Source organism: Rhinatrema bivittatum, chromosome 3, assembly GCF_901001135.1.
Source record: "Rhinatrema bivittatum chromosome 3, aRhiBiv1.1, whole genome shotgun sequence".
Taxonomy (NCBI): Eukaryota; Metazoa; Chordata; class Amphibia; order Gymnophiona; family Rhinatrematidae; genus Rhinatrema; species Rhinatrema bivittatum.
This window is the reverse complement of record NC_042617.1, coordinates 315,918,984-315,943,486: the sequence shown is the minus strand read 5'-3', so window position 1 is coordinate 315,943,486 and position 24,503 is coordinate 315,918,984. Positions and strand designations below refer to the sequence as shown.

Here is a 24,503-nt window from a genome sequence, read left to right as displayed (position 1 = left end):
GGCCCGCCCCCGAACTGTCGTCATGCCCCCGGACACGCCCCCTCCCGCCACTTTTACGAAGTCCCGGGGCTTTGCACGCGCCAGTGGCCTATGCAAAATAGGTGCGCTGGCGCGCGAGTGCCCTGTGCGTGTAAATCCGGCAGGATTTACGCGCGCAGGGCTTTTAAAATCTAGCCCATAGCCTGTGAAATGTTCTTAGAAGCAATGGAGGCGCTAGGGTGGTCCCAAGTTACTTCAAAAGCTACTCATAAAGCAGAGCATATTTTAGACCTAATATTTTCCAAAATCAGCAACTGTCTAATTAATACTTACCACACCATACTACCCAGGTCTGACCACCGATTAATAAAGGCTGAAATAACCTTCCTTAACCCCCTTCCTAAAAGGAAAAATCAAAATCACACCTTTACCTTCAGGAAAAAGATAGACAAGGGGATACTTTCAGAATCAATGGAAACTAAGCTCCTTGAATTAAATCAAGCTAATGCTTCTTCTGCCTTTGATTCTTGGGAACAAATTGTCACTGACATAGCTGATAACATCAGTCCTGTCCTACTGAGAACCATTAATAAAGAAAAGAATACTTCCAATCTGAAGAATCCATGGTACAAGGATTTTTTAAGACATACTAAACAGAAAATTTGAGAAACTGTGGTGAAAATGTCCTTCTCCAGAATCCCTTGGAAAATATAGATCTCTCCAAACTAAATATTGTGCATTAAGTAATAAAGCAAAAAAAGATGACTACACTAAATAGATCCATGGAGTAATACTTAATTCTAAATTGCTCTTTGATATTGTTAAAAATGTAATTAAGGCCCCACCATCTTTCTTTTTGGGAAACTATAACTTTTCAAAGGCTGCTTGTAATGAATATGCCTCATCTTTTTTAGTTAAAATTAATAGGCTAAAAAATAATTTCCCTGCCTGTTCTCTTACAAGAGCCCGTGAGGATTTCCATGGCCTGGTTAAATGGACTACGTTTGACAAAGTAACCGATCTTGAAATTAGTCAAATTACTGCTAAAATTAATCCAGCTATTCATCCATGTGATCCAATCCCAGTCAATTCTTTGAAAGAAGTACACTTTGTGGTACATTTTAAAAGACAGCGCGCGCGCGAACAAAAGTATGCTGGATTTTATAAGATACATGCGTAGCCGCGCGTATCTTATAAAATCCGGGGTCGGCCCGCGCAAGGGGGTGCACATTTGTGCAACTTGCACGTGCCGAGCCCTGCACGTGCTGCCCGTTCCCTCCGAGGCCGCTCCGAAATCGGAGCGGCCTCGGAGGGAACTTTCCTTCCACCCCCTGTACCTTCCCCTCCCTTCCCCTACCTAACCCACCCTCCCGGCCCTATCTAGACCTCCCCCCCACACACCTTTATCTGAAAAGTTACTACTGCCTCCGGGCAGTAGTAACTTACACGCGAGGCCCCGACACAGGCCGCTGTGTCAGAGCACTCGGCCATGCCCCCGGAACGCCCACACGCCCATGAACACGCCCCCGATCCGAAACCACACCCCCTGGCCACGCCCCCAACCGCCCCTTTTTGCAAGCCCCGGGACATATGCGCTTCCTGGGGCTTGCATACCTTATGCGCGTAACCCTTTTAAAATCCGGCCCTGTGTTATTACTCCTAAAATCACTACCTTAATTAATATCTCTCTTTCTGAAGGACTTGTTCCATCTGGTTTAAAACAAGCTGTGATAAAGCGATTCCGAATAATAAAACTGGTAGAATTGATGATTGTCCCATATCCAACTTGTCTCTCAAAAGTACTTGAAAATGCTGTGTTATCCCAACTGGTGAATCATTTGGAAGACCAAGATATTATTTTTCAAAATCAATTTGGATTTAGGAAACATCATTCAACTGAGATTCTACTCCTCTCCTTAATGGACTCTGTTTTACAAGGATTTGGTTATGGAGAATCTTATTTTCTCATGCTAATTAATTTAACAGCGGCCTTTGATACTGTGATTCGTATCCTATGTCATCAGTTGAGCAACATTGGAATTGATGGTAGTGTTCTCAGATGGTTCTCTTCCTTTCTATCTAATAGGTCGTTTCAGGTAAAATTGGGCAGTCACATATCTGATACTTTCCATGTAGATACAGGTGTCGCTCAAGGTTCATCCCTAACGGCAACTTTATTCAATATTTATATGCTTTCTCTAAGAAAATTACTGGTGGATTTAGGGATCTCTTTCTTTCTGTATACTGATGACATACAGTTCTACATTCCATTTTCTAAATCAATCAAACATACAGTGTCGACAGTATCAAGCTATAGGAAAGCTATTCAGCAAGTCCTGCTCAACTTAAACTAACATTAAACTCTAGTAAGTCTGAAATAATTTGGTTAAGTAGAAATTCTTCCACAATTAAACCACTGGCTTTGGACTTGGGGATTTTTCAAATTACTCCCTCAAATCAAGTATGAGACTTAGGTATCCAGTTAGATGAAAATCTTACTATGACAAAGCATATCAATAAATTAGTCAATATAGGTTATGCCAAGTTGCATATATTACAACAGCTGAAACTTTTATTAACTTTCAAGGATTTTTGTACAGTATTGCAAACTCTTATTTTCTCAAACCTAGACTATTGTGACTCTCTATTACTGGGTCTTCCTGCAAGTCTTTTAAAACCTTTACAATTATTACAAAACACCTCAGCCAGACTCTTACTAGGAACTAAGAAATTTGAACACATTACACCCACGCTGATTTTACTGCACTGGCTACTAGTACAATCCCAAATCTATTACAAAGTATTAACGCTAATATTCAAAACAATTAATTCCAGTGACACTGGTCTGATAGGTGTGAAATTACAACTACACACACCTCAGCAAGCACTAAGATCCCAAAATAAAGGTCTACTGATTGTTCCAACAATACGGAGTGCACATCTGACGCAAGTAAGAGACTGAGTGTTTTCTATAGCAGGTCCAAAGCTTTGGAACTCACTACCTGCGATGTTACATTTGATACCAGATAGAAAAAGATTTAAATGTGAGCTAAAAATAGCTGATCAAATATGCTTAACAGAGTGTAAGAGAACTACTGTATCAAGATGGATGAGGGTTTTTAGTTTGAAGCATGAGGAATAAAATGTAATGAGAGAGCGAGGGAATTTCAATACTAAGAATGGTGAGAACTTTTTGGATCAGAAGCATGTAGGATAGATGCACTGAAACATGACTTACAATGTACTGTTATATAATTTTCTTGTATCATTTGTAATATGTTTTTAGTAAGAGGTTTAATTTGTATTGGAGCATTTCATTTGACATGTTAATTTTGTTTGTTTTTAAAATTATGAATGTTAATTTTGTAAACTGTTGTGATCTTGATGTGGAGAAAAGTATATAAAATATCTAAATAAATAAATAAATAAATATTGGTCTTGTGCTGTCCCCAAGGTGTCATTATCCCATATGCTATTTTTATGTCCTTTTGTTAATGTCTTTTGGAAGTCAATAAGGCACACCATATCTCATATTTTGGTATTAGTTGTACCAACACTTATCGTATTATTATTTTAAGGGCAGCAGCTTTTCCATGCTATCTTTCACCTCCTAACAAGAAATTGTTTGATTTTTTAATAGTGATACCCATTAAATAAATTCTTTCTAACTGGAAGAGTAGTGATTTACTTAATGAATATTTCTGGCAGAACTCAGTTTGAATGTGCTATAAATATGAGAAGGCTATGGCTATCAAGTTTCATCAGATGGCTCAGTGGTCAATGATGTGGAGGTCACTGGATTAATATTTGGAATCCTCATCTCTATAATACACAATTTCTGATGTAGACTCTCGGATAATACTTGTCTCATTTATCCTGTGATTTGTATCCTAATTCCTCTTGACTTGTATTATAAGATTCTTTTTCTTTGTTATAATATTTTAAAATTAATAAAGGCAATTCAACTAAAACAAAAATTAATACATAATAAAAAGACATCAAATAATATATAATACAGCATAAAATCAGTAATAACAAAATATAAGTATTAACAGCATAAAGTTCTATTTGCGTGGCTGTTGACACAGCTGCAACAATTTTTTAAGGAGCAATGAGGCAGTAAAATGGCACTACAGCTGCAAACCAAAAAAATCACAAGAAAGACTGGAGCACATCAATGTAGCAGCTCAAAGAATGACACAGGAGCTCCCACTGTGACATTTTTACTGAGCTCTGACAGCTGGGTCCATGTCACTACCATTGGGTGATGTCATCCATGTATTATGGCTAATTCATGCCTGCTTGTCAGCAGAGAATTTATGAATGTTGATATATTTTTTGAGATTTTAGTTTCATTCCCCAGAAGCAATCATATCCACTTATAAACTGTTGATCTTTAAATATCCCAGGCAACTCCTTAAGTGTTGCCCCCTAAATGCTATTGAGCCAATACAGATCCAAATATAAGGTAAATAAATGGGAGGTATATGCTCCATTTTAGAGAGTTTTTTTTTTAAGATGATTGCGTTATGTATTTATGTGAAAGATGCACGAATAGAAAGTAGTTATGGTGGTAGCACTCTCACAAGTTTCCAGCTTGTGCTAATTCATGCCCTCTGTTTAATGCTTCATCAATACAATAATGTTACTTCTGCCTAACACACAGATTGCCACGCATAGAAACATATACCATATTTTCAATTATCTCTGCAAATGTATAACATTTACACACATTTGTGCATTAAGAAAAATATTTTAATCATTTATCGAATATTATTTCCATTTTCTTATGAAAATATTGATCAATAATCTCTATACAAGTAGAAGCTAATACAGGAAGTGCAATTTCCTCCCTATGCCAGATGCACAAATCTGGGAGCAGGGCTGGATTCCTTCATAATGAGAGCCGCCAGAAACCGCAGGCAGAGACACGGGAAAGGGAACAGTGGGAATCCTCATACATTCACATCTCTTCAGCAATTAGTAATTAGAGAAGGAGATTTGCAGTAAAGGAAAGGCCAGATCCTTCTGACACTGCGTAACCTTGCACAGTATTTGTGCGGATGTGGAACGCAGGGCCTGCCCTTCACTTGGTCTCACAGACTGATTAATTTCACAGCTCTCCCCATGGTCAGGAGCACAGAACAGAGAAATGCCTTTTATGCCGTTTGTACGCCAATGCTCATTATACAAATACATTTGAGTCAAAGTAGGATTGAGATTCTGTTTCAAAAAAGTCATCCAGCTGCCACTGCAGAGTTTCAAATGTTGGTCTCTCCTCGGGGACCTTTTTCCAGCAATCTAACATGATCTGGTAGAGATCCGGGGAAGTGTCTGGCGGTTGGAGCATCCTTTCTCCTTTTAAAAGCTTCTGCAATACTTGATTTCCATTTAAACCTAGAAAAAGAGGTGAAAAACAAACTCGTAAAAAAAAAAAAAAGGTCTCTTTTCTCCCCACATGAGATTTACAATAGCAAACATCCCCTCCCGGACCCCATGCTAAGGCAAATTTTAAAAGGCCTACGTGCGCCAATTAGCGGCAGATGCGCGCACAAGTTGGGCCAGCGCGTGCCGATCAGATTCTAAATGCCGCCCGTGTAGGCACGCATCTCCTGCTACATGCACAAGTCAAAGGTTTTGTTAAAGGGGCGTGGCCTGGGCAGGGCGTGGCTTGTCTGGGAAAGAGATGTGCATATAAATACTTATGTATATACTTGTGCGTGCCAGGGTCCCCCTGCCGGGTAACTTTACTACTGCTATGGACTGCGGGTAAGTAATAAAATAAAAAATTGTAGGCTAGTCAGCAGGATTTTAAGGGTTGGTGCTAACAGTGAGAAAGGGAGGCTATTAAACCTTTTTTTTTTTTTTTTTTTTTAAACCGGAGTGAAGGCAGCTTGCTGTACCTCGGTATATAAATGACTTCAAATAAACAGTGAGAAAGGGAGGCTATTAAAACCACGGGGGTTTGGGAATGAACTGGTGAAACTGACAATGGCGTGGACTTCCGCTCCTTTTAAAATCCCCTCACATGGTGGAAGCCGGATTTGCACGTATGTTATAAAACAGCTGCATTCATGGTCATGAGCCAGCAAACGTGAGCACATGTGTGCTCATGCACCTATTTTAAATTTACCGTCACTATGAGGGAGTCCAATGACTCCAGAGCTTTCACTTTCTAGCCTAAAATTCCCCAGGCCATTGCTGGCAGATTTAACTCAGAAATTTATTTCTCTCAATCCAACATGAGAATTGAAAAACAGGGTCAGATCAGGGTACATCTTGTTTAGTTTAGTTTTGATTAACCACTTTTCTTATAATAGATCAAAGTGGTGAACATCATAAAAATTATATGCAATAAAATTAAAACATAAATACATAATACAAAATATAACGAGCATATAAAATCAAGCAGAAAATCCCAATCTAACAACACTTTAATACCATAGAACGTCAAGCAATAATCAAGCAGATTAATAAATCAATTGTCATCTGCCTTATGGAAAAGGCTGAATTTTTAAAGCTTAGTGGATGTGTGTAAGAATGAGGGCATGTATAGAGTTGTCCATCCGGTGACACGGCCTTCCAGTTTCTAACAGCCGTGGTTCAGAGATGCAATGACCCAGGATTCTGTTCTGCACGGTTATGTTAAATAGACTGTGATGGATCTGTCTTCCATAAATTGTCTAATCCGTATTTATTTATTTATTAGACATTTATTTTTGTTGTAACTCGCTTCAAACTTTGGAGGAATTAAGTAATAAAATACAAAACAACTTGCAACACAGTAACTTATGTGGCCATCTCTGGATGGACCAAAGGGCAACTGTGCCACTGAATATACCCTGCTAGTTAGTCGAATAGGTTTATCTGGCTAACTAGCCAAGTCACATGGCAGGAAAATGGTCCCTGTATTATTTCAGATAAATCATTTAAAGATGGACCCCCCTCATGTTACTTAAAAGAAAGGCTCTTACCAAGGTAGGGCATCTTTCCATATGTGACTATCTCGTACAGAAGGACTCCAAAGGACCAGACGTCAGATTTAACGCTGAACTTATTAAACTGTAATGCCTCTGGTGCAGTCCATTTAATAGGAAGCTTTGTACCGGGCTTTGGTTCATAAACATTTCCATTTTCCGCCTGTCATAAAAGTGAACAAACAGAAGATTTGTACACATTAACTGGGACAGATTTCCAAACAGAGGACTGAAAACCATGTTCTGACATCTGTGGAATTTCAGGGCAAAACCAGTGCAAGTTACAAAGCTACAAAGAGGTCAGCAGTGGGTGACTACATTTAGATGGAAATATTCTGGGCAGGCCAGAGGCAGCCTGAAGGCATGCAACGCTGATTTTCAGCAATAGCTGTCCCACATGGCTGAGTAAAACCTCAGACGCTACAATTACAGACCTGGATTTGACTGGCCAGAGCCCCCCTCCCTCCTTCCTGCAAGGAACAGTGGTTTGCGGGGATGACATCTTCCCTTGGAAACGCCCTCTCCTCCACGAACAAGTAAAAGTTGTACGAGGGAGCGGGAAAGGTTAACAGCACCCACTCAGTTCCTCCTCTCTATCCACCCTCCCCATCGTCCCCAAACCCCTCACAAGGCCTCGCAAAGAGGCAGACAGAGCCTTACCAACCCTTAGAGTGACATCCATGGCTGCCCCGCTAATGACACTGGGAGCGGTACTGGGGGGGGGGGGGGATCTTCCTCCTGGCCCGGCTTGTCAGGAGTTGGGATAGAGGGGGGTGAGGACTGTCAGGAGGAGGGAATCGGGATCTGGCTGGACAGATTTAAGCCTGCTATTGCAGTGCCTAGATTTGGCTGGCCAAGTGGGGGTAGCTAAATTTCTGCCCCTGATCCAACACTGCCTTTGTGCAGGCAATGAGTACATTTTATCTTGTTGCAAGGCCTTATAAGTGCATATGACTGCGAGTCTTAACATAACTTGCTGCCTATAGCAACTTTGTGCACCTGGCCAACTTGTCCTGGATTAACTGTCAATGCGATGTGCATGAAACAGAGGGGCGGTGGTCACCTGCCCTGAACTGTGCGCACGTTCCTGGTGTCTGAAGCTTTAGCAGCTTTTCTCTCTTGCTTCAAAACAATTAGTGATGTTATTGGCGATACCTTATGAAATGTAGGCGGCATATAAATAAATTAAACATTGTGTGCCTTTCAATTATGAGAGCTCTGCTATCTTCCTATTATTCTGTCCTCACCTGGGTCGCTTGCTGGCTTTCCTTCAGGACATGAGGTGTCAGGAACAGAAGGACGAAGCAGAAAACCTCCATTAAGTCCTGAAATGGCACCTGCTGGGCCTCTCTGCTCCTTTTCATGTTCCCACAACAATATTCACACAACAAATAGAAAAAAAGCACAGAGCCAGAAGATTTCCATTCTTAAAGGTACCTGAAATATCCTGGTAAGTCCAAAGTCCGCCACCTTGTAAACATCATGTTCACCCACGAGAACATTTCTGGCAGCCAGATCCCGGTGCACGTAATTCTGAGATTCCAAATAAGCCATTCCGGCAGCGACCTGAGCAGCTATGTCCACCTGCTGCTCCAGCTTGATCGTTGACCCTCCGTCATCTGGAAAAGGAACCATAGAAATGATGCAATTACGGGTGGGGTTGCATGAAATCTGCAGATACACACTCCAGGGGGAAACACAGCAGCTGCTTGAAGCAGAAGGAAGCGGCTTTGTTGATTTCACAGCATGCAGGGGACAGCAGAGATGAGAAGAGCTCGCCCACCTGGCACACCCAACTGCTGAGAAGTGTACAGGAATATCTAATGGGCAAATTTTAACAGGATGCAGAATGGACGCTACTAATGAGGAAGAGCTGAATTGAAAAATAAATTGAATACTAAGTATTGGAAGCAAGGGAATTGATATTATGGGATTTCTAAGAGAGACTTTAACAGATAATCAGGTTTAGACACTGCTAAAATACCTAAATCCTTCACTTTAAATTCTGCAATGCCTGCAGCGTAATTACAATGAGCCTGATTGATTTTCAGCAGGAATTAGTGGGCTGAAAATTCCACCCCACTGAATAGCTAACAAACAATACTGTCTATTTTTACACTGATTTTCCAATTTTAACTTTTAAAATTCTTCCAGGTACAGTAAGTCCCTGCTCCACAGAACTTGTAATTTTAGAGGGAACCTAAGGAAACAGGAAATAAAGTGTCTTCCCCAAAGCCACAAGGAATATCAGTGGGGGAAATGGGATTTGCACCCTGGTTTCCCCAAATCTGGGATGGATTTTCAGGATGATCCCATTGAACATGCATGTGAAATGTGCATATGCTGTGTCTCCCGTGCATGCAAATTTATTTCATACATATTCATTGAGGATATTTCGGAATCCAGATGTTTGGGACGTGTGCTTTAATCAAAAGACCGCTCCATCACTAGATGGATTCAGTCACACAAAAAGTGCTCCCAGAGTCAGGAAGAACATAAATGGCTAATAGAGATGTGAATCGTTTTTGAACGATTAAAATTATCGTCAGATAATTTTAAAATCATCCAAAATCGTTAGAGTGCACGATACAATACAAATGCCCCCGATTTATCGTCAGGGGCATTTGTATTGTATCGTTAAATAGGGTGCGGGAAAACTGGCACACCAAAAAAACCCTAAAACCCACCCCGAACCTTTAGAACAAATCCCCCACCCTCCCAAACCCCCCCAAAATGTTTTAAATTACCTGGGGTCCAGTGGGGGGGTCCCGACGCGATCTCCCTCTCTCTGGCCACGACTGCGTTGAGAGAAATGGCACCGGTGGCCCTTTGCCCTTATCATGTGACAGGGCAAAGGTAGCACCGGCGCCATTTTGGTTCCTGGTTCCCGACGTCACGCGTGCAGGAGATCACCCCCGCTGGACCCCCAGGGACTTTTGGCCAGCTTGGGGAGGGCCTCCTGACCCCCACAAGACTTGCCAAAAGTCCAGCGGGGGTCCGGGAGCGACCTCCTGCGCGCGGGCCGTATTGCCAATCTTCAAAATAGCGCCGGCGCTACCTTTGCCCTCACTATGTCATACAGGCGACCGTCGCCCGTATGACATAGTGAGGGCAAAGGTAGCGCCGGCGCCATTTTGAAGATTGGCTACCTTTGCCCTCACTATGTCATACGGGAGAGTGAGTGATCTGCCTTGGAAGTGTATCCCTGTGTCTCTGAATGTACCACATCTGCCAGGGAAATGTGCTCCAGTGAATCTGAGTCTCTGAGTGTACCACATCCACTAGGAAAAATGTGCCTCAGTGAGTCTTAGTGTACCATATCTGCCAAGTAAATGTCCCCCTGTGAGTGAGTGTACCAGATCTGCCTTGGAAATGTATCCCAGTGTGTCTGAGTGCACCACATCTTCCTGGGAAATGGGCCCCAGTGAGTCTGAGTGAACTACATCTGCCAGGGAAATGTCCATAATGAATGAGTGTACAATGTCTGCCAGGGAAATGTAGCCCAGTGAGTCTGAATGTACCACATCTAACAAGGAAATGTCCCTATTGAGTTGGAGGACATTGCGACACAACTTAAATGAGTTGCGATTTTGTGTTTTAAATAGAGTCCAGTTACCACGTGGAGGTGATGTTTCGTTGAAGTTATTATGAAAAGAATAACGTTATATTTTTCATTGGGATACGTTTGAACCACGAGGACTCAATATGGATATTGAGTGGAGTGCTTACATTTGAGATGATAGGGTTGGTTATTTTGATCATTGAGATGTTATGTGTGGTTGAATTGTGTGAGATCTCTGTGTAGGTTTTGCTTTGTGTGATCTGAATTATAGTGGGTATGTTAATATGGAGGAATGTGTGACATCATTTTTAACGGTCCTTTGACTTTTTCTGACATTGTTCAAACATTAGGTCTTTAAAGGTCTATTGAAGTTTTTGATGTCACTCAAATGATGGTATATATAGGGTGGGTTTGGTGTATGTGCACAGCCGTGACGTCTCTGGTCTATTTCAACAACATTGATGAGAACTGGGTAAGATTGGGTATCGTAGTTTGTTATTTTGTATTGAGTTTTATTCATTGAAGGGGTAAGAGTAGTGATTATTATTGAGGTGGGACTTTCGCTAAAACTCGGCTTTTCTGCTATTTTTGATAGTAACCTGGAAAGAAACTGTTAAAAACGTTTGAAGGCTGTCTTTGCTGTGGAAATGCTGAATGAAGGTTGAGAAATATGTTGGGTAAATCGGGTTATTAGTAATAAGGCGAATAGTAGACATGTGTGTGGTAGATGTGGTTGTTTTATCCATATGTTTTTCTTTGTAGTATTTATGCCTTGAAAATCCCTGATTAAACATGGATGATAATAGGCGGTAAGACGGTTTAAGTCTTGTTCAGGTAAGAAGTTTGGAGATTTTCCAGTGTTAATAATTGTTTGTGTGACACTTTGTGACCAGAGAAAATATATATATAAAAAATAATAAATTATTGATAACGATATTACCACAAAAAATCTTAAGGAAATTTGTTGATTTATAATATGATTTTTATATTTTTGGTATAATGATAAATAATTTTATAGATGTGAACATTTGAAATGAGTGACCCCCTGAGATATCAGTGGCAATCCGGTGCGAAATGATTGTTACATCCCCTGATGAAACCTTGTGGTGAAACGGGAGTCTCTTGTCGGGAAGAGGAATATATTAAAAGAAAAAATTGAAGATAGTTATTGAAGATATGGTATTGGAAGGATTACACCACCGTGGATATATAAGAGGAAATGTGAAGTAAAGGTATTTGGGGGAATGACCAATTAAGGAATCATTTTAACATATTGTTTTGTATATGTAATTTACATGTGAAATTTGTTGTGTAATATGTTTTTGTAATGGGTATGAATGTGAAGAGTGAATGATTTATATGGATTATGTATATTGTTTTGTATGAAGTTATTTAGAGACAATGTTTATGAGCTTTTGATAAATTGTTAAAATAAAAATGTGATAAATATTATATACACAGGTTTGTGTCTATATATTGTCCATTGCTATAATTACCTGTGTTTAGAGCCCTTGATGTATGTATACTTAAATTCAGTTCATGCCTGGATAAAAATGCAGATTGGTTGTATGATTACAGATTATAGACAAATCCAAAGCAATCAGAGCAGTCCGGTTTGGCAGATACAAAACAAATATTAAATTGGCACAAAGCATGCAAGATTTGGACATACCTCTTGTTGAGGTAATAAAAATTGTACGGATGCATCTTGACTCTGCATTGTCTATTTCAAAGCAGGCTCCTGTTTGTCTAAATCAGTCTTTTTTATTTTGTGAATGGTTCAGAGACTGAAACCTTATTTGTGTATGTCACATTTAACTATGTTATCATGTCCCCTAATTAATGAAAAACAGACTATTGTAATTCTCTGTCGGGTCAATTTTTAAACCCCGGTGCGTGTAAATCCTGGGGTTTACACACATGGCCGGGCCTTATGTGCACTGGACCCATTTTCAAATGGGTCCTGGTACGCGATTAAGTGCTGGGGCCTGAAAAGGGGGTGGGGCTGGAGGCGGCCAGTACAGAGGCCATTTGCTGCTCTGCTGGGGAAGTGCGCGCTGGCAGTCGGCCGGCGTGCGCAAATTGCTTCTTTTCCGGAGGAGCAGCAACTTTAAAAATAAAACAAAATAGGTAAGGTAGATTAGATTTAGGGGATGGGGAGGAGAGGGGAAAGGGAAGAAAGGATAGGTAGGTGGGTTGGAAAGTTCCCTCCCAGTCCACTCCTTAATTGGCGTGCGCCGGGAAGCACTCGCACCTTTTAAAATCTACCCCTCTATCTGTGTATTATGGAAAGTAATTTAAAGCAAATACAATTATTACAGAATACAGTTGCTAGGATGATCAAAGATGCTTTAAAATCTGATCCCCCAGAGATCTGTACATTGCAGAATTGTGTTTAACGTTTTGGGGTAGATTTTATAAATTTGCGCGATCGCATACTTTTGTTCGTGCACCAGGCGCGAACAAAAGTACGCTGGATTTTATAAGATACGCGCATAGCCGCGCGTATCTTATAAAATCCAGGGTCGGCGCACGTAAGGGGGTGCACATTTGTGCAACCTGCGCGCGCCGAGCCCAGCGCGCCCTGCCTGTTCCCTCCGAGGCCGCTCCGATTTCGGAGCGGCCTCGGAGGGAACTTTCCTTCGCCCTCCCCCCACCTTCCCCTCCCTTCCCCTACCTAACCCACCCCCCCGGCCCTATCTAAACCCCCCCCCTTACCTTTGTTGCATGATTTACACCTGCTAAAAGCAGACATAAATCTGCCCGCGCCAGCGGGCTGCTGGCGCACCATCACCTGACCCAGAGGCTGGTCCGGAGGCCTCGACCACGCCCCCGGGCCAGTGCCACGCCCCCGGGCCCGCCCCCGCAAGCCCCGAAACACCACGTCATATAGGACACGCCCCTTTTACAAAGCCCCAGGATTTACGCGCGTCCCGGGGCTCTGCGCGCGCCAGCGGCCTATGCAAAACAGGCGCGCCGGCGCGCGCAGGGCATTTAAAATCCACCCATTTGTGTTTGACTCACTAATCATTGTCAAAAGGCTCTCAGATTACCTTGCAAATGTACTGGTTCTTTATAATCCCTTGCGAAATTAGAGGTCTTCACAAAAGGGACTGCTTGGATTACCCTCTTTGAAAGAAATTGTGTAACCGTTCCTTAATGTACAAGTCCAGTACGGACAGGCCCATAAACTTATTTGTAACTCTTTGGGGCAGGAACCCAGCCTAGCTCTATTATTCAATAGACTCGGGGATGAAAGGAGTCCTCTCACTTCATTCTCTTTAGGTAACCCTGGAAGAGGGGTATTTTTCTATTCGCTGTGTGCCAAGCGCCGAATGATCTCGCTGGAGTCACTGTGTTAATGTCCAAAAAGTAATTCTTTACTGAAGACAATAAATGGGAAATGGCATAACCCTTTGATCCAAAGCAGCACAATGAAATGTTCTCCCAAATCAGTGCAGGAATATTCCTATCCTCCAGGGCTTGGCAAAATAAGTTCCCCGGTTGGCAGGGGGTATGCGCTACCTCTGTGCCTGCACAAACCAATAAATCTCTTCCTCTGCCCAGGGTCTGAAGAATCACTGGATGGTGTCCTCTTGAATGGAAGGCAGGGCAATCAGAACTTCCATCCTGGCTTACAGAACTGAAGATAACTCCGGGGTGGTGCTCCCTTCCTCACCAAGGCAACGGGGGGCAGGTCTTCCCTAACCCGTGCCCTGAGCTCCAGCAAGGCCCCTACCCAGAGGGGTAACTCCCACCAGTCAGGCTGCGTATTGGCTGAGCAGAAACCCTCTCGACTCTTGGCTAAAACTGGCTGCTCCTGTAACACAAGAAAATCTGAGCTCCTCTCTGCTTCCTGTGCTTAGTACTAACTCAAAGAACTGCCTCCCAGGCTGCAGCTTACAGCTATTCTACAGTATTACCAAGGGGACGGCCATTCCAGTCCCCGCAGAAGGGGCTCTATCTGAATGGTTCCTCCCTTCATCCATCCTACTCTAACTCAGGGTTTACTGGTAATCCAAGAAGTGCTCAGGTTACACATGGAAGGGACCAGAAAATCGGTTTTTCAGCACCAAGCCCCATTCGCCTGGAACTCTGCCTAGTATTGATAGCCACATGGCTATCAATTTTCATAAAATTGAAGGCAATTTTATGAAATTCAGGAAACTGGTTAAATCCTGGCTGTTTACTTAAGCTTTCAATTAGGTTCCAGTAATAATTTGCACAGTTCTCTTTTGTGATTTTGTTCTAATTTTTTGTGTTTTGGATTATTTTATTACTATTTATTTTATTGATAACTGTATATATATTTTATTTTTTTTGTATAAGTTGTTTTGTATTTTATTGTACACATTTTTGAACTTTTTATGAAAACTGGTTCATAGCAAGATAGTAAAAGTTACTCCCAAGCCTGATGATAAGGGTTCTAATATTTACAATCAAAACCAAATAACTGTCAAATCCATACATTACTGCCAGCAACATTTTTACTGGGTGAGCAGCCTTCTTGATAATTTGGACCAGTGGTTCTCAACCAGTATGTCAGGACACACTGGTGTGTCACAAAGGGGTGGAAAGTGTGTCACCAAAAATTTGATATAGCAAGCCTATGCTTTCTATAACAGCCACAGGTGCTTGCTGCATGAGAAGAGTGCAGAGTAAGGAGCTGGCACTTAAAATTCCTGATCACTGTTCCCTGTTGCTGCTTTTTCTTCAACCTTGGCAAATGGCAATCACTGCCACCACCAATCCAAGCCAGAAATGTTGCAGGCATGCTGTATCCTGCCCCTGCCTTCCCTCCTTCCTCCTCCCTGCCTCCCGGCTTCTTGGAGTTTCAGTTTTTCTCTGTATGCTTGTTTATAATTTATGGTCTTTTATTCTATATTAGATAAGAGTCAGTCTACATTCTACATGTTTGACAGAGGTGAGGGATTCTGCTAACTAGGATGTAGATTCTGAGTAGGAATCTAGAGCAGTCTGGCTTTCTTTGTTTTTCCAATAGTAATAGGATAAAACATAAGCATTGTCAGGTTAAGGGTAAAACATTGATAAGACAGGCAAAGAGAGAATTTGAATTGAAGTTGGCCGTAGAAGCAAAAACTCATAATAAAAACTTTTTAAAATATATCCGAAGCAAGAAACCTGTGAGGGAGTCGGTTGGACCATTAGATGACAGAGGGGTTAAAGGGGCTCTTAGGGAAGATAAGGCAATTGCAGAAAGACTAAATTAATTCTTTGCTTCTGTGTTTACTAATGAGGATGTTGGGGAGATACCAGTTCCAGAGATGGTTTTCAGGGGTGATGAGTCAGACGAACTGAATGAAATCACTGTGAACCTGGAAGATGTAGTAGGCCAGACTGACAAACTAAAGAGTAGCAAATCACTTGGAACGGATGGTATGCATCCTAGGATACTGAAGGAACTAAAAAATGAAATTTCTGATCTATTAGCTAAAATTTGTAACCTATCACTAAAATCATCCATTGTACCTGAAGACTGGAGGGTGGCCAATGTAATCCCAATATTTAAAAAAGGCTCCAGGGGCGATCCGGGTAACTGTAGACCAGTGAGCCTGACTTCAGTGCTGGGAAAAATAGTGGAAACTATTCTCAAGATCAAAATCGTAGAGCATATAGAAAGACATGATTTAATGGAACACAGTCAACATGGATTTACCCAAGGGAAGTCTTGCCTAACAAATCTGCTTCATTTTTTTGAAGGGGTTAATAAACATGTGGATAAAGGTGAACTGGTAAATGTAGTGTATTTGGATTTTCAGAAGGTGTTTGACAAAGTCCCTCTTGAGAGGCTTCGAGAAAACGAAAAAGTCATGGGATAGGAGGCGATGTCCTTTCGTGGATTACAAACTGGTTAAAAGACAGGAAACAGAGAGTAGGATTAAATGGTCAATTTTCTCAGTGGAAAAGGGTAAAACAGTGGAGTGCCTCAGGGATCTGTACTTGGACTGGTGCTTTTCAGGTTATATATAAATCATCTGGAAAGGAATACGATGAGTGAGGTTATCAGATTTGTGGATGATACAAAATTATTCAGAGTAGTTAAATCATAAGCGGATTGTGATACATTACAGGAGGACTTTGCAAGACTGGAAGATTGGGCATCCAAATAGCAGATGAAATTTAATGTGGACAAGTGCAAGGTGTTGCATATAGGGAAAAATAACTCTTGCTGTAGTTACACGATGTTAGGTTCCATATTAGGAGCTACCACCCAGGAAAAAGATCTAGGCATCATAGTGGATAATACTTTAAAATCGTCGGCTCAGTGTGCTGCAGCAGTCAAAAAAGCAAACAGAATGTAATAGGAATTATTAGGAAGGGAATGGTTAATAAAACGGAAAATGTCATAATGCCTCTATATCGCTCCATGGTGAGACCGCACCTGGAATACTGTGTACAATTCTGGTCGCCGCATCTCAAAAAAGATATAGTTGCGATGGAGAAGGTACAGAGAAGGGCAACCAAAATGATAAATGGGATGGAACAGCTCCCCTATGAGGAAAGGCTGAAGAGGTTAGGACTGTTCAGCATGGAGAAGAGATGGCTGAGGGGGGATATAATAGAGGTCTTTAAGATCATGAGAGGTCTTGAATGGGTAGATGTGAATCGGTTATTTACACTTTCAAATAATAGAAGGACTAGGGAGCATTCTATGAAGTAAGTAAGTATCACATTTAAGACTAATTGGAGAAAATTCTTTTTCACTCAACACACAATAAAGCTCTGGAATTTGTTGCCAGAGGATGTGGTTAGTGCAGTTACTGTAGCTGGGTTCAAAAAAGGTTTGGATAAGTTCTTGGAGGAGAAGTCCATTAACAGCTATTAATCAAATTTACTTAGGGAATAGCCACTGCTATTAATTGCATCAGTGGCATGGGATCTTCTTAGTGTTTGGGTAATTGCCAGATTCTTATGGCCTGGTTTGGCCTCTGTTGGATACAGGATGCTGGGCTTGATGGACCCTTGGTCTGACCCAGCATGGAAATTTCTTATGTTCTTATGTTCTTAAGTGTACTGTGTTCTATATTTGCAGTCTTGCTTTTTCATAGGTAAGGTTGTTGTTGTTCAAGTCCTGGGTGTTAGTGCTGTTATGGTATGGCTGCTATGCTATATAATTTGTAAATGTCTTTTTAGCAGGTTTTCATGTTATTTCACAAAGTGCCTGGTAGGGAAGGGATTTTGAAGTACAATTACTGAGGGGATACCAGAATTTGAATACGTTTTTTGTATGGTGAGTTGAAAGGGGAAATTTCCTAACGTTGCTCTGTATAAACTTCAGAAAAGGTCAGAACTTCCTGAAGTTGACAGTGAAATGCATGAGAGTTTGTCTGTATTGAAAAACTGTGTGCTGCATATGCATATCAGTCCAGATTTCTCACTGATGCAGTAAGCAAAGATTAAAACTTTTGTGAAAAATAAATTTGATATGATATTTTAGAAGCAGTTATTGAAGTTAACGAATATTTTATCTTTCTCCTGCATCTTTTTCTACAATAAAATATCTAGGACATTTTTTTCTTAGTATAGCTGTTAAAAGTAGTAAGCAATGTGTCACGCTTGTCAGCATCATCTGGCAGGTGTGTTGTGACGGAAAAAAGGTTGAGAACCACTGATTTAGACAATGCGATAGAAGTAAGTGATACCTGACTGGCAGTACTGTAGTACCTGATGCACCAGTAGCAGAAGTATTGGAACATTAATTCGTCCTGAATTACCCATGGTGCATTTGACATTATTGTATGGTATATTGAATTTTGTGCATTCATTATCAATACATTTGTGTATGGTGAATTAGTGCATTAATTGGAAGTATATGATATTTTACTAGTGGTAGAGTATATACAATTCATTAGTAATGTTGGTCTATTCAGTGTCTTCCTTATCATCCCATCAGATATCCGCTCGTTGCATCCAGCTTTAGCCCTAGTTCCCACTGGCAGTATTTTTTCAAAGGGTTGTCGTGACTGTTAGTAAATGAGATGAATGTCTGGGAACAGTCTCAAGTATACCCATCCCATACCCTACTAACATTCCTTTAGCAGCACTGATGCAGAGAGAGAAGTCGTCCCTAACCCTGAATGCTCTATAGCAGGCTTGATAAATCTGCCTCTTTAAGTTTTCCTAGGACACTTCCAGGACTTGCTCTTTCATACTAACTCTCCTTCCCTGGTCACAGAGAAGAGATGCACCACAACCTCCCTGTAAGGTACATTGTGTGGAGCTGGCCTTGGTGCTGTCAGCTGACCTGCCATTAACTTCTTCCTGTGACTTACTCTGGAGGTACAGCAGGAGACTGCCATGGCGCATCAGCTCTGTGACAATATAGATAGGATCTTCTAAGCTGCAAACGGCATAGAGTTGGATGAGTTTGGGATGTCTCAGCTTCTTCATGGTCTCTGCCTCTCTCAAAAAGTCTCTCTGTTCCATGTAACCTGCAATGATAGAAAACACAAAGCAGACAATCAGTGCAGGAGGGAATGGGTCATTTGTGACATAAGCAGCAGTTGTGGCAGTGAAGTCAATGAGAATGCATTCTGCAGGAGCAGATGTGTCGCAGACCTCCAGCATTGTCTAAAGATGCCAGCAGGAGATGTTTAATATAGATGCCTCATGTGGAAGAGGGGACATTATTTTTTTTTTACTGCTTTATTTTAATTTTCAATAACACTTAAACAGAACAAAGAGTACCATCAACTAAATACAGGTACACCCTTGGCATTCCCCCTCCTTCCTCCCACCCCTGCTCTAGTGAAAATGATAATGCTATTATGTTTGACTGTGACACACAAAAGTCCTAGAACTCTCTCCAAATTCTCCAGAGTTCCCTATAAAGGCATGAAGGCAAGTCCATTTTCATGGACTCCAGCTACTGGTTTATAATTTGAAGTTTGCAGCTTGTAGCTGGATCCTTGACATATACGATAGTTATTAAAATGACAATAGGTTGTTGCTTGCTCTGGATGAAAGGGATGTTAAATATCCTCTCCAAATGTCCATAAAAAAGTGCATATTTTCGCGAGGAGGAGCAGCATGCAGAGAGATTTTCAAAAACTGCCAAACGATGAAGCTGGTTTCTCCAGTAAGTTATGGTTGGTGCTTTCACATCCAGCCAATGAGCCAGAATTGATTTTTTGGCCAATAAACAGGCCTTCTTAAATAGCAATCCTTGGGAATCGGAGACATCATCTTTAATCTCTACCAGGGAGTCAAATAAGCACAATAAAGGGGATACAAGAAAAACACATCGATGTAAGGTGCCCAGATAGCCAAGGATTTTTTCCCAGAATTCCTGTATCAGTATACATCCCCAAAAACAATGATATAATGTTCCTGGAGAGTCCCCACATTTTATTCATAGAACAAAATTGGCTAGTTTGGCTTTATGAGCCCATACCGGCGGAACGTACATAAGGTGTAGAAATTTAAATTGTATTTCTCTCATCTGCACATTTTCAGATATTTCATTAAGATGCACAAAACAGTTTTGGATCATAGGAAGGGTAACTGGGATAGACATCTCTTGGTTCCAACATGTAACCAACTCATGCAGAGCCGAGGCACCCCACACCTGCTTCAAAGCTGCTATTAAAGAAGTACAAGACAGCTTCCTTCCCGGTGGCAATGAGAAATTACCCGTCAATTTAGATTTATACAAAGATAGGGGGGATTTCAGGAGATCTGTCACAATAAAATGATGGGCTTGTAAATAAGCATAGAGGTCTTTATGTGATAACGAATATTCACTTTGGAGATCCTGAAAGCTGTGGACTAACCCTCGCTCCTCTTCTACAAACTGATATAAATAAGTGAAACCTTTATTGGCCCATTGTTGAAAACTTACATTAGTCAGACCTGGAGTAAACCTAGGATGGCTCATTATGGTCAGCACAGGGGACACTATCCAAGGGATTTATAGTTTAGCACAGAGCAATTTCCAGACTTTTTGCACGTCTCCACTATCGGGTTGTTTTGAATTTCCCCTGGAAGCGAATGGCCCAGTACATGTAATAAATTCCCAGTTAGTAATGGATGGCACCATGCCTGTAGAAAGGCGTGAGGGGAAAATGTCTCAGAGACCCATAACCAATCAGACATGCTGCAATAAGCAAGCAACATTGTACATCTTCAGGTTCAGACAGTTCAGCCCTCCTGCTTCACGAGTCAATTGCAATTTGGAGAGGGCTAACCTGGCTTGTTTATTTCCCCACAAGAAACTACTTCGTGCTCTGTCCAGTTCCAATATATGTATTCGTTTAAGTCAGACCAGTAACTTTTGGAAGACATATAGCCATCTGGGTAGCTCCATTATCTTAAATAGTTGGATCCACCCCCTCCAGGGATAAAAGCAGATTCTGCATTCCCGCAGCTGCCTCTTGGTCTTCCGTAACAAGGGAAGTATACTACTGTCATATATTTTTGTAATATCTACTGGGATGTTAATAATGCCTAAATATCTCATTTCTTTCTCCACCCACCGTAAGGGGAAGGAGCCTGGCCAGTAGCTCTTTAAGATTCCTATAACATCTAAGACCTTGGATGTATCCTGGTTGATTTTGAGTCCTGAAAAGTTACCAAACTGATTCTGTAAAAGCATGACCTTTTGCAAAGAGGAGACAGGGTTTGTTAATAAAACTAAAACATCATCTGCGAATGTAGCTATCGTAAAAGATTCTCCCTTCAGTTCCAATCCCGATATATTTGGGGAGTTTGCTATCTTACTTAACAATGGATCCAGCGTTAGGATATATAATAATGGAGATAGGGGCCTTGTCTTGTACCCTTCTGCAGCTCGAAATCTTGAGACATGTCCCTATTGGCTAAAATCACCGAGCAGGGTTCTTGGTATAGTAGGGAGATATTTTTCAGCACCTCCCCTTGCAGACCATATCTATTCAACACGGAAAATAAGAAGCACCACACCACAGGGTCAAATGCTTTTTCAGCATCGAATCCCATGTCCAGGGCAGGAATATGCATGAAATTACACTGCAACACAGCCATCCACAATTGTACCAGATGTTGCTTGCTGCCCTCCCAGGTACAAAACCCCCTTGATTTGGGGAGATTAGGCTCGGCAAAACCACCTTCAGCCTATTCGCTAAAATGTTTGCAAATTATTTTAAATCGAAACAATTCCAGATATGGTAACGGGTCTGTTCAGTTTTTCTAATTGTTGTGCTGTCACTTTTGATAATTCTAATCCCTGAAAAAAGGATTCCTCTAGTTCACCAGCATTGTCCTTGGAGTCCTCTGATTATAATTTAGCATAGAAAGCGTGAAATATATGATACATATCTGTCGTGGAGGTATATTTAACCCATCAGGTCCATGTAACACCTCTAGATAGTTATGCCCCTTTTTGGTTTTAAAGTTAGCTAGTAGTTTACTAGCCTTTTTCCCAAACCTGTATAGTTTATGTGATGTATAAAGCAGAGAAGTCATGGTTTTTTGATGCAAGAGACAATTAAGCTGATATAGTGATTATCTACATTGTTTTCTATTGGCAGCAAATGGGGAGGCTATCAAGTTTGCTTTAGATTTTTTAAATATTTTCTCCATATCAATGATCCATTTATTTAGTAGTCTATTTTTCCGGATCATATAGGCTGTGATGTCTCCCCGTAGAACCACCTTCCTCTCCTCCCAGAACAGCAGGGGGTTTGTCTTCTGGGAATAGTTATGTTCTGCATATTCTTTCCATTAGATTTTAAGAAATATTTGAAAGTCTTCATCTCCTGTGAGGTGAGATGGAAACCTCCAACAACGCGGCCTATGTCCCATAACCCCCCACTTAACATCCACTCAGAGCATTCTGTGGATCCAAGCTCAGCCTTTGATACATAAAAAAATTCACAGTACTGGCTAAAATATAATCAATCCTTAGCAAAGGCCCATGATTCAATGCCATGTGGGTAAAATCTTTCTCTTCTGGATGCATTACTCTCCATACATCTGATAAGTGCAATTATTTACAAAGATAAGGAATACCCTTCCTTAGCCCCAGTCTCGGCAGATGGGCTTTTGTTTGGCGGTCAATGGAAGGGTCTGCTACACAATTAAAATCCCCCGTGAGAAATACTGGACCTATAGCATGTGTGAACAAGGCCTGGATAAGGTCCGTGAAAAATTGGAGTGAATAGGTATTTGGTGCATACACTTTGCCTATGGTCACCAGCTTGCCAAATAGTTTCCCAGTAATAATTACATAGTGGCCAGCATTATCCTTTAAGGTAACCATATGTTCAAAGACTATTCCTTTACCTATTAGAATAGCAACTCCGTCTTTTCGACTGACTGCTGGAGAAAATAATTGCTGGTCCACCGACCTTTAGTTAGTTTTGAATGCTCTTTATTATCTAAATGTGTCTCTTGCAGACATACTTGGGCAGATTTTTAATCTTATGCATGCGGGGTACATTTGTGCTTGCTACCCGACGTGCACAAATGTACACCCAATTTTATAACATGTGTGCGCTGCCGCGTGCATGTTATAAAATCCGGGGTCGATGCATGCAAGGGGGTGCACACTTGTGCACCTTGCACGCGCCAAGCCCTAGGGGGAGGCCCAATGGCTTTCCCCGTTCCCTCCGAGGCCGCTCGAAATCGGAGCGGCCTCGGAGGGAACTTTCCTTTCGCTCCCCCCCCCCCACCTTCCCCTCCCTTCCCTTATCTAACCCATCCCCCTGCCCTAACCAAATACCCCCTACCTTTATTTCAGGAGGACTCGGGACCGCCCCCAGACCGCCGCCCCATCCCCACCCCTTCCCGCCCCTTTTTCAAAGCCCCGTGACATAGCGCGCGCGCAGCCGAGCCTATGCAAAATTGGCTCGATGCACGCAGGGGTAGGTTTTAAAGGGTTACGCGTGTAACCCTTTGAAAATCTACCCCACTATGTAAGCCTTAGGTCTTTTAAGCAAAGCCAACAATTTGGTCCTCTTTACCGGGGATCCCAGTCCAGCTACATTCCAAGATCATCCATATGATAAAGATTCAGCCATATGATAAAGATTCAGCCATATAGATTAAAGCACTCCTGTGATATATGTCCAAATTTACCCTGAGCCCTTCCCCCCCCAGCCTAGGGGCCCAGTATTGTGAATAATATTTCCCAACCAGCCATTGCCCTTACATGCCCTCCATGTTTGTGTCAGCCATTAAATTGTCCCTTCCTCTCCTCCCGCGACCCCCACCTCCTAATTCTCCCCCTCTAGATTTTACTCCTTTGCCTCCACTGATCCCCAGTATAACTGGAGATATTGAGTGTCAGAAATGGTGACCTCTCTGGTATGCCAAGGTCTCCTCATGCAGCAGGTAGAGATGCTAGGAAGGGCCTTGTGCTAGCTGCTGTGTCAAAAGCCTTCCAGACTCCATTATGTTCCACTCTCAATCGAGCTGGATATTGTAGATTGAATTTAAAGTGATGGTCATGGAGCTCCACACATATTTGTGAAAATTCTCTCCACTTCTGAGATATAACAGTAGAATAATCCTGGAAGATTAAAATCTTTTTTCCCTTCATATTGCAGTGATGGCTTTTTCCTGTAAAATAGCCGATCTTGCAATGATAACTCTCGGTCTCATGGAGTCTTGGCTCCGTTCCCCCAAGCGGTGTGCTCTCTCCACCTGGCAACTACCCTGTAAGTGGCTCAGGCCCAGCTCTTTGTTTTTTTTTATAATTCATATTTTATTAATTTTCATAAAGTAAGCATACATCTCACTCCATCAGAAAATAAATGATATGTAGAATATCAAATTTCACATTAAGCATAATCAAGGAGAAATTATTACCAACTACAACACTTTTCAGCGAGGTAAAAATGATTTTTAAACAAAGACAACAAAAGACCCAGACATCTAAAGGGAGAATGTAAGGAAACAGAATAAACAGGAAAAAACTGGCTTAATGGATACGGTGTATTACAATGAATGATTATCTTAAGGGATCTATTATACAGGATTGGTAT

General features: G+C 41.6%; 1 protein-coding gene across 1 annotated transcript in view; it reads right to left on the bottom strand.

The window, feature by feature from the left end:
- Positions 1-1,604: 1,604 nt before the first annotated feature.
- FRK (fyn related Src family tyrosine kinase) overlaps positions 1,605-24,503 on the bottom strand; it is a 124,510-nt gene continuing 101,611 nt past the window's right edge. Inside the window, exons 5-8 of the mRNA XM_029595235.1 lie at positions 18,813-18,971; positions 8,394-8,575; positions 6,954-7,119; positions 1,605-5,376 (exon numbers count right to left, since the gene is read on the bottom strand). Coding sequence (XP_029451095.1) covers positions 5,165-5,376; positions 6,954-7,119; positions 8,394-8,575; positions 18,813-18,971 — 719 coding nt within the window. The 3' untranslated portion in view covers positions 1,605-5,164. The remainder of the gene's footprint in view (positions 5,377-6,953; positions 7,120-8,393; positions 8,576-18,812; positions 18,972-24,503) is intronic.